Below are 14,587 nucleotides of genomic sequence, written 5' to 3' on the forward strand. Positions count from 1 at the left end.
CTGCTCTTGGTGATTCTCCCAGTATTAAATAGCCGCCCAATTAGCGCTTCTTCTATGGCTGTCACACAAAACCTCCGAGTGTTGGCCTGATAGGAAGCTTCCCTTTTCAAGTTCTCTAACAGCAATAAAACCTCAGGTCCCTTCCGCTGAGTCTCCCTAGAGCTGTAGTGTACACGACTCTTTGACTTGCCAGTTCAAGGATGGGGATCTTGTGGTTGGAACAGTCTCCTGAAACCATTCTCGTGCCTGGTGTTCAGTAACACCAGCAGGGTGTGTGTTACAGGCATGAACTTCAGGGTTCTGGCGTACTAGATCCTGGGGTATTTTCAAGACAGCAGTTTCCATTATAGACCCTTCCATTCAGTCCTTGTGGGGAAATGCAGATCCCATCTCGATATCTGTTGAAAATATAAAACATTTTGGTTCAAGAAAATTTAAGTCAACTCTTTGCCTTCCCCTGTGGTCCCACCTTCAGAGACGTGCTCTGGCAGGAGAGATGCTACCAGGAAGATGCTCTCATATGGTAGAGCCTTACTCCTGGGGTTCTCTTCGAGTCAGAAATAGAGTGTTACGTTGGTGTTTTTTGTTGGTTGGTTGGTTTTTGGCTGCATCACGGGGCACGTGGGATTTTAGTCCTCCGACCAGGGATCGAACCTGTGCCCCCTGCAGTGGAAGCTCGGAGTCTTAACCACTGGACCGTCAGGGAAGTCCCTGGTTTCTAAATAGACTGCCTTTGTACTGGAATGCAGTGACCAGGAACTCGTATTGGGCACTGTGGTTCTGAATTATGACTGACATGTTTTAGTCCTCCAGAGAGACAAAAATGTTAATGGTAACACCCCTTCGTTTTCTTCTGCCCGTTTCCCTTTCTAATTCAGAGTCACGTACTTGGTAGTTATTTTTCCACTTCGTAGGGAGTGCCGCAGTTCTTTCTGTGTACCTCTCTTGTTCCTCCTCCTCTGCCCTCACCCGTCTTCTCTGAATCCAGCTGTCTTCCCTAAATTGGACTTTCACCTCCAGGATCCTGTGAGACTGAGGCACAAGTTAGCGGGTCCCTCCACAGCCTGTGTTGACCAGTACACATTCACCAAAGGAGAGCCCCTCAGAGTGCCTCCTTACCTTCAAAACATGGCCCTCTTCCCAGGGTGGAAGTGGTTCTGCTGCTTCCCCGAGCAGCCCTGGTTTCTGGTTGAATTAAATCCAAGTTTTATAATTTTAGCAGTGTTTTACAGAACGTGAGGGCTACCTCATTCCAGATCCCAGTTTCTTATCCAAAGAGAAGAACAAGAAAAGAAAGCATTAAGATGGAGAAGTCGTTGCTTACATGTGTTGGCAAGTAATGTCACAGAATGATGTTAAAGTCAGCTAGACATAAGCCAAGAAAGAGACTATGGAAAGTGGCTGGGCACTGAACTTCACTTGCAGCCCAGGACCTTGGAAGAGGGGCTTGGGAAAGCCCAACATTTCATAATAATGTGAAAATATTAGAGTCAAAATGTCTGATCTATTCCCCTTGTTTTACAGATGAGAAAACTGAGGCCCAGAGAGGTCAAGACCATTCAACAAGCTAGGGTAGGAGCCGGGCTCCCAGTGCTATGTACTCCTTCCACAGCACCCAATACGAGCCAGTCAGTCAACAGGTATATGTTTAGTGCTACTCAGGTTCTGAGCACTTAGAGTGGACTCCAGGTAGGAAGACAGATCAGCTCTTAATCATTCAAAGCAGCCAGGCCCGCCCCAGTTACCACCGTCTGACTGTACCGCAGCTCCCAGGAGCACTGCATCTGGAATTAGGAAAGAAAGAAAGAACTTGTGTTTAATACGTCAGGCCCGATGGTAAGCTCTTTCCATATGAGCTTCCATTTAAACCCTACATCCATCTGTTGTGGAAAGCTGAGGTTCCAAGCAGTCAACTAATAGGCCCGATATCACACGGCAGATGTGTGTCAGCCACAGTCCATACCTCGTCAGTCCAACTCCAGGAGTACGTGACTCTCAGCCTCAGGGGGATGAAGTGGCCTGTGTGGTTCTGATCTTACAGATAAGAAAACCAAAGCCACGGAATTATTGTGAGAATGTATTGAGCTACTTTATCTCACGTGGCTAGTGCAGAGCCTGGTAAATAGCAGACGTTCAGTACATGTTTCTTAAAACTGAAGCTGTCTTCTGCACTGTCTGTCAGTTCAAGGTAGAGGAAGTCAGTTCTTCTCTGGAAGCCTGATGCCAGAGGGATGGGGAGATCAATAGGCGCTTCCTTCTCTGCCCCCACTGGTCATTGGGCTCTGCCTACAGCTCCAGCCTAACACTTGGAGCAAGCCTGTTGCCTAGAAATAGACAAAGCCATGTCCCGAGTTGGAATTCATAATCTGCTTTGTGCCACTTTAACCAACAAGCCTTTACTGAGTTTTTCTAAGTAAGTCAGACACATCTTCTCCTCTGATTTCAGTCCCGTAAGTACATTCAGGAAATTGGATGACTTAATTTCAGTGGTCCCTTTCTGCCATTTTGGAAGAGTCAATTAATGATACTATGTGATGCTGAGGGAGGCATCCTCCTTGGCTATGAAAAAGTTAATGCCTGTTTCTGCTGGGACTGGCAACGTGAGGCAACCTTGTTCTCTTCACCCGAAATCTGAGGTTTTTTTTTAATGCAGCGTGATAGCCCAGGGAATACTGCACCACCACTGGAGCTAGAAATCAACATTGTCTTCACCTGGCTTGGGCTTCAGAGTGTTTTTTCTCATGAAGACAGTGACTTGTTTGGAACCCCACCCCAGCTTTCTTGCTGAAGGTGGTCCAGATAAAGTAGTACATTTTGGTGTCCTCTGAAGAGGAGGGATGCATACCATCTAGTGTCTTGGATGTGGTCAGTGCTGTCCTTCACCGCTACCTTGCTAGTCTTCATGAACCAGCAGCAGCCCTCCATCACCCTGAAACAAAAGATTTAACCCAGGAGATATGGCTCAGGGAGGAGGTCAGGCTCTGGGGCTGGGTGAAGGCTTTACAGGTAGTGGTAGATTAGGCCTGAGTGTGACTGAGGATGGGGCTGAGGATGTCCTGCGTGCGCCTGGTGACATGGTCTGCCACCCGTAAGCAGTGGTGCCTGGGGTAGGTTGTGATGTCTTAGGAATTGCTGGTGCCAGCACTTTGACATTGCTCCTCTCCTCTTCCTGTGGCTGCTTTCTCACACATCTGCAGTCCTAATCCTCCCGTATGTCATTCAGAGAGGGGCAGGAGAAGAAAATGCTCATTTTTCCAGTGGACTACAGAATCCTATTCCTAGGTGGTTACATTTTTCAGCAGATTTGTTAAAGCAGATCAGCTGAGCCAAAGCAGTGCCACTGTTTACCTTGAATGGATTGTTTCCATTTCTTCCCATTGCTCCTCCTCTCTGTGCCCTCCTAACACATCCATTCACCTGCAACAGTGGCGGTCAGAGAGGCACATGTGTAGAGCCTGTTGTGTTTGTTCAGGTGGTCTTGGTGTCTGGCCGGGTTTCTTGCTTTTGCTGTCTTCTGCAGACAGCTTCTGGTGGGGCCTCTTGACTGTACTATTTCTGTGGGGCTTTTGATGAAGGCCATCGGTTCCGATGGGTCCCGGCTGGCAGCAGCTTGTCTGGGGGCCTCCAGACTAAATTGCCTTGGGCAGAGTTGGGAGCGCAGCAGAGAAAACGTGACCGAGTGGGATGGGTGTGGCACGTTGGGCAGGAAGGTGTTGGAAGTTGTTTAGCTGGTATGGGAGCTGACCCAGGGCTGGGTCCGGATTAGAATACAGGCTACCCAACCGGGGCCTGGCGGGAAAGCCGTTGGATCAACAGGATCCTCCAAGTTCAAACCTTGAGCTCTTAGACCCTGTGCCAGTGACACAGGTGAAACATCTTTAGCACTAGCCTCAGCACCCCAGACTGACACGTGATTTCTCTGTCTCCACTCCTTTCAGCTTTAACGTCTCCTAAACCGAACTTGATGGGTCTGCCCAGCACAACAGTTCCTTCCCCCGGCCTCCCCACGTCTGGATTACCAAATAAACCACCCTCAGCGTCGCTGAGCTCCCCCACGCCAGCACAGGCCTCCGCGGCGACGGCCCCTCTGCCAAGTCCCCAACCGCAGCCGCCGCCGCCGCCAGCAGCCCAGCCGCCACCCGCGCCGCAGCTCCCGCCGCAGCAGCAGCAACAGCAACGCAAGGACAGAGATGGTGAGAAGGGAAAGGAGAAGGAAAAGGCACACAAAGGGAAAGGGGAACCCCTGCCCGTCCCCAAGAAGGAGAAAGGAGAGGCCCCCACGGCGGCCGCAGCCACGATCTCAGCACCTCTGCCCGCCATGGAGTATGCGGTGGACCCTGCGCAGCTGCAGGCCCTGCAGGCAGCCTTGACTTCGGACCCCACAGCGTTGCTCACGAGCCAGTTCCTCCCTTACTTTGTACCAGGCTTCTCTCCTTATTACGCCCCCCAGATCCCCGGCGCCCTGCAGAGCGGGTACCTGCAGCCTATGTACGGCATGGAAGGCCTGTTCCCCTACAGCCCTGCGCTGTCGCAGGCCCTGATGGGGCTGTCCCCGGGCTCCCTACTGCAGCAGTACCAGCAATACCAGCAGAGTCTGCAGGAGGCCATCCAGCAGCAGCGGCAGCAGCAGCAGCAGCAGCAGCAGCAAAAAGTGCAGCAGCCCAAAGCAAGCCAAACCCCAGTCCCCCAGGGGGCTGCTTCCCCAGACAAAGACCCTGCCAAAGAATCCCCCAGACCAGAAGAGCAGAAAAACGCACCCCGTGAGGTGTCCCCCCTCCTGCCGAAACCCCCCGAAGAGCCAGAAGCAGAAAGCAAAAGTGCGGACTCCCTCTACGACCCCTTCATTGTTCCAAAGGTGCAGTACAAGTTGGTCTGCCGCAAGTGCCAGGCGGGCTTCAGTGACGAGGAGGCGGCGAGGAGCCACCTGAAGTCCCTCTGCTTCTTCGGCCAGTCTGTGGTGAACCTGCAAGAGATGGTGCTTCACGTCCCCACGGGCGGCGGCGGCGGCGGCGGCGGCGGCGGTGGTGGCGGCGGCTCGTACCACTGCCTGGCGTGCGAGAGCGCGCTCTGTGGGGAGGAAGCTCTGAGTCAACATCTCGAGTCGGCCTTGCACAAACACAGAACAATCACGAGAGCAGCAAGAAACGCCAAAGAGCACCCTAGTTTATTACCTCACTCTGCCTGCTTCCCCGATCCTAGCACCGCATCTACCTCGCAGTCTGCCGCTCACTCAAACGACAGCCCCCCTCCCCTGTCAGCCGCCGCCCCCTCCTCGTCCTCCGCTTCCCCCCACGCCTCCAGGAAGTCTTGGCCGCAAGTGGTCTCCCGGGCTTCGGCCGCGAAGCCCCCTTCTTTTCCTCCTCTCTCCTCATCTTCAACGGTTACCTCAAGTTCATGCAGCACCTCAGGGGTTCAGCCCTCGATGCCAACAGACGACTATTCGGAGGAGTCTGACACGGATCTCAGCCAAAAGTCCGACGGACCGGCGAGCCCGGTGGAGGGTCCCAAAGACCCCAGCTGCCCCAAGGACAGTGGTCTGACCAGTGTAGGAACGGACACCTTCAGATTGTAAGCTTTGAAGATGAACAATACAAACAAATGAATTTAAATAAAAAAATTAATAACAAACCAATTTCAAAAATAGACTAACTGCAATTCCAAAGCTTCTAACCAAAAAAAAAAAAAAAAAAAAAAAAAAAAAAAGGAAAAAAAAAGGAAGAAAAAGCGTGGGTTGTTTTCCCATATACCTATCTATGCCGGTGATTTTACATTCTTGTCTTTTCTTTTCTAATATTAAAAAGAAAACAGAAAAAACTTAACCCTGTTACATTGTGTCCTTTTGAAGGTACTATTTGGTCTGGGAAACAAGTCCACAGGGCCTCCCTATGTCTTTGGAGCTTAAACCCCTTGTATATTTGCCCCTTTTCAATAAATGCCCCACGTTGATAGCACAGAGGAGCCCGGCATGCACTGTATGGGAAAGCAGTCCACCTTGTTACAGTTTTAAATTTCTTGCTATCTTAGCATTCAGATACCAATGGCTTGCTAAAAGAAAAAAAGAAATGTAATGTCTTTTTATTCTCAGGTCAATGGCTCACACTTTGTTCTGTTTTCAGAATCATTGTTTTATATATATTATTTTTTTGGGGTTTTTTTTTTTTTTTTTGGTTTTTGTTTTCGTTCCAGAAAAGATTATTTGTTTTGTTAATTTAAAAACGGGCAGAAAGTATTTGAGAAAAACAATGTGAACTGCTTTAGCTTTCTGGGGATTTTAAGAATAGCTTTTCTGCTGAAGCCAATTTCAAGGGGAAAAGTTAAGCACTCCCACTTTCAGAAAAAAAAACAAAAAAACAACCCACACACAGAGTGTTGAGGACTTGTAGCTTAAAAAAATAAGTTTTAAAAACTGACTTTCTGTATTTATGATAGATATGACCATTTTTGGTGTTGAGTAGATTGTTGCATTGGAAATGAACTGAAGCAGTATGGTAGATTTAAAAGGAAAAAAAAAAAACCCTTTTGTGTACATTTAGCTTTTTGTATGGTCCAGCTGACAGCTCCTCACTTGATGTTGTCTTGTTCATTCCTAGCAGATAGATTGCAATCCGTTGATTCACCTAAGCTTTTCTCCCCTTTGTCCCTTAATTCCACTTTCTCTTTCCTCCTCCCACCCTATAATCTCCCACTTAAGGTAGCTGCCTTCGTTTCTTAGAGGGTAGCTGCAGAATTATTTTATAAAACTAAAGAAAGAATTTCAAAGGGTTCTAGGGGTCATTAGGATCCTCACAGATTATTTTTGGTTGGGGAGTTGAAACTTTTTAAAGGCATATAATTCTAGTTACCTATGTCTGTTAGCCTTGTACATTTATTTTTTATTTATCCTTCCTTTGGTTTTTCTTTTCACCCTTTTTGTCCCCTCCTTGTTTGGTAGATGCTTCAAATATTCTTTTCCTAAACTAAAGCATTTGTTTCAGTTTGTGTAATTGGGCTGTGTGCTTTTCTTTTCTAAAAAAGTTTTTGGTTAGGGGTTTGGTTTCTGTGTTTTTGTTTTGTTTTCTTTCCTCTCTCAGAAAAAGAAATTTCATGCTTTAAATAAAATCCAAAGACACACCCTTTCACTGCTGAGGCAGAAAAAAGGGAAAGGGTTCTTGTTACTTGAGAATTTGTTTCTGATTTAAATAAACAAGACTTAGTTTAATAAAAGAAAGAGTAAAACAGAAGATTCCCAGGTTGTTATGTGCTTCTTCTGCAAGCAGAGAGGCAGCTGTTAAAGACAATTCCATATACCAAAAGACACACTTTTTACTTCAAACTTTTGTCCTTGTGTTAGGCAGTCTGAGCAGCGAGTGATCCAGAGCGCAGCCAACAAAGAAGCAGATAGCAATGTACGTACAGAGAGCAAAAAAGGAACTGTGTGTGAGGCACTTGTGTTTATGTTAATATCCGTATTCCTGTAACACACAACACAACGCAACATACACCCTTTCTCATCTTAAAAAAGCGGTCTGAACTTTGAAAGGAAACCTTTGTGCTGCTATAACGTAGATTTTGGAGACAAATAGATGCTTTGCTGTTTCACCTTCATAGCCAAACATCAACAGAAAAAAATCTCCCCTTACCCCGAAAGTGTGAAATCCTTCTCCCCTTCATTCTCTTCCTTATGTTTCAAAAGGGAACTTTGAAGACTGTGAATGCAGGTTCCATCTGGTCACCTTTCGGGCTTCTTCCCCAGTGCTGAAGCCACTCATCGACTTTGCAAAAAGACTGGAGCATTCCAAGATCTGAAAATGAATTTCTTTTTTTTCTCTTTTTCTTTTTTAGCCGGGACTATTTTATTTTTATGAATTTGTTTTTAGTTTAATGAAAGAGTAGATCCTGAACTGTTGTATATATTTCTAACTAGGCTGACTGATGCACAGTGCAAATTCCTTTTTTAATTTTTTTTTTTTTAAGTAGAAGTACTAAAGAATACCATCTAACTATTCATACCAGTATCCAGTCATAGCATAAGGTGTCAAAAACAAGTACGCAAAACATTTGCTGTTTTAACAAGCTATTTCTTTTAACAAGAATTCTTGTATTTCTCCCTGTGTTTGAGATGAACATTTTTAAATTTTGAAGTTGTACAGTTTTTTGTTTTCCATTATTTTATCTTGTTTGTAACTCTATGAAATATATATATATATATTTTTTGCCATTTAACTGTTGTATGTTACTCTGTGTCTGTATCATATAGAAAAAAATTGTTTTTGTTTTTGGTTCTCTATGTGATACCAATTAACAATTTAACACTAGTTTTATCTGTCAAATTCTGCTAGGTCTTTTCTGAAAACTTTGTTTTTAAAAATGGTAACTGTTTGGTAATAGTGCAATTTCTATCCCTTTCCCTCCCCCCCTCAACTTTAAGTTCATTTCCTTGTAATTTTGCCACCCCTCCCCAAAGTGTTTTCTTTTTCATTTCTTTTCTTTTCTTTTTTTTTTGAGCTACCATGCCATCCTCCCTCTGTGAGGCAGAGTGACTGTCAGTGTTTTTGTTATGCCATGCCTCGACCTGTGGGTGTGTTCGGCAATAGCAAGGTGGTTGGGTAGACTGACTAAGCATGCTTCCACCCACCAGTGTTCCTCAGTGGGGTTATGTGAGTGTTTCAACCTGGAGTGGGTTGCACGCTTAATGCTTTCCTCTACAAGTATACCGCCCACATATACGTTCATTCAAAAAAAAAATTCTTCTCAGCGTTAACCTAGAAGTAGCAAAGCAGTCGGTGATGGTAAAGCTTAGAGGTCAAACATGAGCTAGTTAGATGTCTGTGGGCTGGCATCCACCATGGCTGTGACCAGTATCATTTACAAAGCATGAATTCACTACAATGCTCGACTGTTTAGATCGGTCCCACTCGGAGAATTTACTCCTGTCTGCTGCATAGTCCGTAGCTGAATAGGATATCTCAAATTTCTTTTTGAATTAGTTCTTCACCTCCATTGATACTTCGTGTTTTTGGTTGGTTGTTTTTTTTCTGAATCTCCACAGTGTGGGTTGGTGCCAGACACCAATCAGTCATAGCACCAAATGGGCCCACAGAATGGGAGTTAGTTCCTCCACCCTCCAAAAAGAAACTTAAGAAGGAAACACATTCACACACCTACACATGCGTGCGTGCACACACACACACACACACACACGGAAAAGTTTAGGAAGTTCTATTTTTAATTAAAAGCTATTTAAAGAGATGAATGTGGCCAAAGTTTTACACAATTGAAAATAAGGTAACACAGACAGCACGTGTTTAAACCTGAGCTTATCAGGCATGGCAGGAAGTTGCAGGAGAGAGAGGCAGAGACCCAAGCCAGTGCACTTGATGTTCATGGACATATATTTTTTTTTAAATAATAAATTAAATTAAAACATTTTAAATAGAAGCATAAATTGAGTTGGTTGTTTGTTGGCGCTGAGATACTGCCCACTGTGAAACAAAGCTTTGACTAGTTTTTTTGTTTGTTTGTTTACTTTCTTCGGAGGGGAGGGGGGCAAGTTTGGGTAGGAAAGAAAGCATACATGAACGTGACCCTGAGGTGAAGAGGTATATGAACAGCCTTTGCAGTGTACAAAAAAACAAACAAAAAAAAAAAAAAAAAAAAAAAAACAAAAAAAAAATAGAGCAAGTGAAACCAAAAATGATGTTCTTGGTGTTTTTCTATAATGTAGTCTTGTTAGCTTTTTTGTTACTGTAACAATGCTGATCTCGAACTGTACCAAAATACATGGAGACTAACAGAACCACATGGAACTTTCAAACTGAAAAAATTTGTCACAAAAACTTTGTTGTCATAGTTAAGTTGATTGTAGATGGTAATTGAATATACTCCTTTGAAAATATTTCATCAAGTATGTTTCCTGCTCATTGTGATACATTAAAAAAATATGAGCAAAAGTTCTTGTTTCTGTCACCAGAGTTTGTGTGTACATGTGTGAGAAAGAGGTTGATGGCTGGCAAGGTGTAAGTCTGAACAGTAATCTGAGGTTGTGTGGCCAGGGACACTTATTCTGAGGTACACAAGCTCTTTGGTAATTCTAAGTGTCCTTGTATCTCCTGGTACTCATGAAAGTGCAGGAAGTTTTGGTGATGGTGCTGACTAGCTTATTTGAGAAGGGTAAGCCTGACAGCTTGGATGATGTTTGGCCCCAAAGAGCCCTAATAGCATTTCTACTTTTAATTCAAATGTTTATATGAGAATTTTAGATACCTGGGACAACCACAAGCAAGGAAGTTTTGCTGATGATGAGGAAAGAGGTAAGTTTAACTTCTCTGAAATGGGAATTAGATCCAGTGTTTATGACGGAAGGATATGAAAGGTGAGTTGAATTAAATGGATGATTGACTACATTTACCTTTCCTACCAAAGGATTTTTTAAACCCCTGTTAGAGCAGAATTTGAGATAAGACCAGTCTTCAAAACAGTAATAGCATTAGTAATTCCTATATACAAGAGGACTTGGTCCTCTTATCAAAAACCCTCCCTTACAGCAGAAAATGCATGACATTCATTAATAGTACATTCAAGATCAGGCCCAAAGGCCTTCCATTCATCTCTAATTTATAGCCAAAGCCCATAAATAATTTACACAACTCTAGCAGTAGGCCTGGATGGCACTGCAAGCTAGCTGTGTTCTTGCAAGGTCTGCAGCATCTGTCCTCAGCCAACAGGGGTCTTTTCTACCCCAGAGGTTGAGCTCTGAAACCCTCTTCTATTGGCTTAGACAGCCATTGTCCACCAAGTCTTTTTTCTTAGTTCCTGCAGCAGGCATTCAAGAAGCAGCAGTGACCCTATTAACTCAACATTTCAAAGAATTCTACAACTGGTACAGGCATTACTAGAGCTCAGAAAGGAAAAGTTGGTTCCCTCACTGGTAGCTGGAACCTCTATGCCAAACAGGTAGTATCACTGTCCCTAATGAAACCCTGCTCTTTCCCCAGGCATTGCACCTTTCTTTTGGGTGTTCCTGCAGAAGCAGATGGCTTCTACCTCAATGTGTTTTCTTGGCATACACTTATGTCACTGATCTTTCTTCTGACCCCATGAAAAGGTACAGTATGGTAAAACTTGTTCAGACCCAAAGCCACATCTGCCTTTCTAGGCTATAATTATTTTAGGGTCTGGCAGGATCACACTGAAATATTTTAAATGGAACTAGTTTTGCAGCAAGGTTTTGCTGCTTCAGCTCTTTGGAAGAAGGTGACTACAATTCAAATTCTTCTTAAGATAAATTTTTAACAAGAAAATAAGCACCTAAATTACATCGAGAGAGGGCTGGGTAAGGGACTCTTTCTGTTACTGAAAAAGCTTTATACTAAAGGGAAAAGAAGTCTTCCAGTCTGGCTTCAATATCATGTTCATGTGGCTATTAGTCTCCTTGGAATTAATAGTTCCCCCCCGCCCGCCAGAAAATGTGAAACGGCAACATCTTAGTACGGCTGGCTGATATGTGTTAGTAGGGTAGCTGTTTCTAATTTTGATTTAAAGAAATGTCTGGAGTGCCTAGCTCCTGTTATAGACTAATGACCTTACAAATCTCACTTTTAACAAGTTTTGACTTTAAGTTACAAGAACCCAAGCAGTTTAAGAGTCAAGCTGAAGGATGAGAAGTTTGCACCTGCTGCTCTGCAGCCTTAATTACAGTAGGACAGATGTGCTTGCTCAGTCTCTGTACATTTCTGCTGGGGGTGGACCAGCCAAGGCTCTGGCAAAACTTGCAAAATTAGTGCTCTCAGGGCCATTATAATAGACAAAGCTTTCCATTACCTTTATTTCACAGCAAAGATGGTGGGTATTTCCCTTCCTCCTTCCCTTCCCTCCTCCCTCCTTTCCTTCCTTCCTTCCTTCTTCCCTTCTTCCTTTTTTTCCTCTCCTCCTTCCCTCTTTCATTCTTTTCTTAACTAGGGGCATATATTTTTTAAATGTCTTATCATTTAGCTTAGATTCCTCTCAAGCTATCTTCTCGAGTTTTTAAATTCCAGATGAAAAATAAATTTGTTCTTTATCCTTTATGATTGCTTCATTTCTTATCTATATGGACCAAAGAGACTGTTTAATCCAATTTAGGGATCCCTTCTTAATATAAGAATGCAAGCTTTCAGATGAACTGTTTAACTCTTGGGGCAAGATCCCTTGGCCTGAGAAATGAGTGCTAAGAAACAACAAAGAGTAGCAAGTGACAAAGGCATCAGTAGACATTCTCTGCTTCCGTAACACCAAAAGCTGCTTTGGACACTCACTCTGCCTTGCCTTCCTATGCGCAACACACTGCTCTTTCCAAAAGCCCCCTTATGCATTGCTGCTGTCTTTTAGACCCCCTCTGTAATGCTTTCTATTGGCTTGACACTTAAAATATTTTGTGAAGTTTTGTAAAATTACTTCTTGCTGCTCAAAATGATCTATAAAGTAGGCAGAGTAGGTGACATTGATCCCAGGTGGTCAGGAGAGTGAGGTAATGAGTGAGGGGAGAAGGCACTGACCGTGCATTCAGCCTCTGTCCAGTGTTCCTTCTCCCCACACAGCATTAGGAGAGTGGTCAAGAGAGCGGGCTCGAGTCAGACTGACGGGGCTCCACCACTGTAACATGGATTGCATTATTACTCCCACTGTAACATGAGGATAAGGGTACCTGCTTCACAGGTTTCTTTTAAAGATTAAATAAGTTAATATCTGTAAAATGTTTCAAACACTTTCTGGTACATACTGAGTATTGAATATCTATTGCTCCTATTATTGTCAGTATTAACTCTCCACTTCTTTGCTGTAGGTCTCTTGGAATCGCAGCTTTTTTTTTGTTTTTAAATTAATTAATTAATTAATTTTTGGCTGCATTGGGTCTCTGTTGCTGCGCGTGGGCTTTCTCTAGTTGTGGTCAGCGGGGGCTACTCTTCATTGTGCGCAGGCTTCTCATTGCAGTGGCTTCTCTTGTTATGAAGCATGGGCTCTAGGCACACGGGCTTCAGTAGTTGTGGCACGTGGGCTCAGTAGTTGTGGCTTAGGGGCTCTAGAGTGCAGGCTCAGTAGTTGTGGCGCATGGGCTTAGTTGCTCTGCAGCATGTGGGAACTTCCTGGACCAGGGCTTGAACCCGTGTCCCCTGCATTGGCAGGCGGATTCTTAACCACTGCGCCACCAGGGAAGTCCTGGAATCACAGCTTTCTAACCCTTGCTTTACTTCACAGAGGGTTTGGGGACTTACATAAGTTATATAAGTCAGTCCCATCAAGCCTTTGCCATATGTTTATAGCTGATGTTTACCTGTCTGTACATATCTCAGAGGGCGTAGAGATTTTTCAGGGTGTTTCTACTCATGAGTTGTACAGGAGGACTGTACTGAATCTCTGCTTCAGTCTTCCCATGTCCAACTTCTAGTGATTAATTTGGTCAGAGAAAAGGATGGCTTAGTTTGCTTTTGTTTGCAAGAATAGACATTCCTACCTCACCATGCCTTGGCGGGTGAGCACTTAAATGTCTGGGTTTACATAATAGAGTAAATGGAGTAGGTTGTGACAATCTGCTCACTGCCATTGCCTGTTTTGAGGTGGTTTGAATACACAGGTTGGGAGCAGCAGTATCTAAAATGAGACTGTGAGAGTGAATGAATTGTACGTGAAACAAAATTGAAAGAGGAAATCACCAAAGGAATGCAGCAAGAGGATCGTTTTACCCCAAAACATGGGAAGAGCTTTTAAAAATACTATTGTTCTAGTAACCTGCAAAATAAACATCAGGAAGAGGCATGGGAACAACTGAGTAAAAACTACATTAGCCCAGAGAAAGGGCTTGAGTATAGCCTCTGCATATATGAACTCATCAGTGACACAGGCTTTAGGAAGCTATGGCTCTGTGAACTTTCTCCATTTTTAATCAGAAACGGTGATGGTACTGGAAATAAGATTGCTGATACTGGTATGAGAGGGCTGGTAAAGGCTATGCAGTATGACTGGTGAGTCATTTTTCCTTTTCTCTGAGGATAATAACATATAAATGAAGCTTTGGCATATTGCCTGTAGATAGGATATTATCATACAGTACCTGCCTTTGATTTCTTTGTTATATGGTTCTAAGTTTGATGTTGTTTGAATACTTTTCAAAGTCTGATTTGCATTCAGCTGAACTTGCTTCTTTTAGTAGTGTAAAGATGTTGCTCCACTGTTGTCTCATTCGAATTGTTTCTAATAAGAAGTCTGCTGCCATCCTTATTTTTTACTGTACTTTTTTCCTCTTTTAAGATTTTTTCTCTTTATCACTAGTTTTATCACATCATGTTATGATGTGCCTTGGTGTAGTTTCATTTATGTTTCTTGTGTTTGGGTTCTGTGGAGCTTCATGGATCTGTGAGGTACTACTTTTTGTCAAAATCGGAAATCCTTCAACCATTATTTCTTCAAATCTTTTTTTTTTTTTCTGTCTGCTTCACTTCTTCTCCCCTTCACCTTCAGGGATTCCAATTATATATGTATTAGACCATTTTAAGTTAACTCATAGCTTACTGATGCTCTGGTTTGGTGAGGTTTCTTTTTCAGAGGCAGGGCACTCTTTACTCTGTGTGCTTCT

The 14,587-nt window shown here is 43.9% G+C and overlaps 1 protein-coding gene and 2 long non-coding RNA genes across 6 annotated transcripts in view; 1 reads left to right on the forward strand and 2 right to left on the reverse strand.

Annotated features, from left to right (window-relative positions):
- The window catches only part of ZFHX3 (zinc finger homeobox 3), a 241,888-nt gene extending 235,545 nt beyond the window's left edge, over positions 1-6,343 (forward strand). The window contains exon 10 of the mRNA XM_032612614.1: positions 3,939-6,343. Coding sequence (XP_032468505.1) covers positions 3,939-5,572 — 1,634 coding nt within the window. The 3' untranslated portion in view covers positions 5,573-6,343. The remainder of the gene's footprint in view (positions 1-3,938) is intronic.
- Positions 24-3,950, reverse strand: LOC116743732. Of its 3 annotated transcripts, XR_004346870.1 has the most exons (4): positions 2,846-3,950; positions 1,120-1,784; positions 889-1,032; positions 24-398 (listed from the first exon to the last, which is right to left on the reverse strand). It is a non-coding gene; the product is annotated as an uncharacterized LOC116743732 (long non-coding RNA). The 3 variants fall into 3 exon arrangements; XR_004346869.1 differs by having other exon boundaries at positions 889-1,024; positions 1,120-3,950; XR_004346868.1 differs by having other exon boundaries at positions 1,120-3,950.
- Positions 4,930-14,587, reverse strand: part of LOC116743733 — a 43,847-nt gene continuing 34,189 nt past the window's right edge. Inside the window, exons 3-5 of one of the 2 annotated variants that reach the window (XR_004346872.1) lie at positions 7,620-7,781; positions 5,386-5,573; positions 4,930-5,067 (exon numbers count right to left, since the gene is read on the reverse strand). This is a non-coding gene — a long non-coding RNA (uncharacterized LOC116743733). Of the gene's footprint in view, positions 5,068-5,385; positions 5,574-6,149; positions 7,782-14,587 lie in introns of those variants that run through there. The other variant, XR_004346871.1, reaches the window with a different exon arrangement.

The sequence above is a fragment of the Phocoena sinus genome, chromosome 19 (assembly GCF_008692025.1).
Source record: "Phocoena sinus isolate mPhoSin1 chromosome 19, mPhoSin1.pri, whole genome shotgun sequence".
NCBI classification, from domain to species: Eukaryota; Metazoa; Chordata; class Mammalia; order Artiodactyla; family Phocoenidae; genus Phocoena; species Phocoena sinus.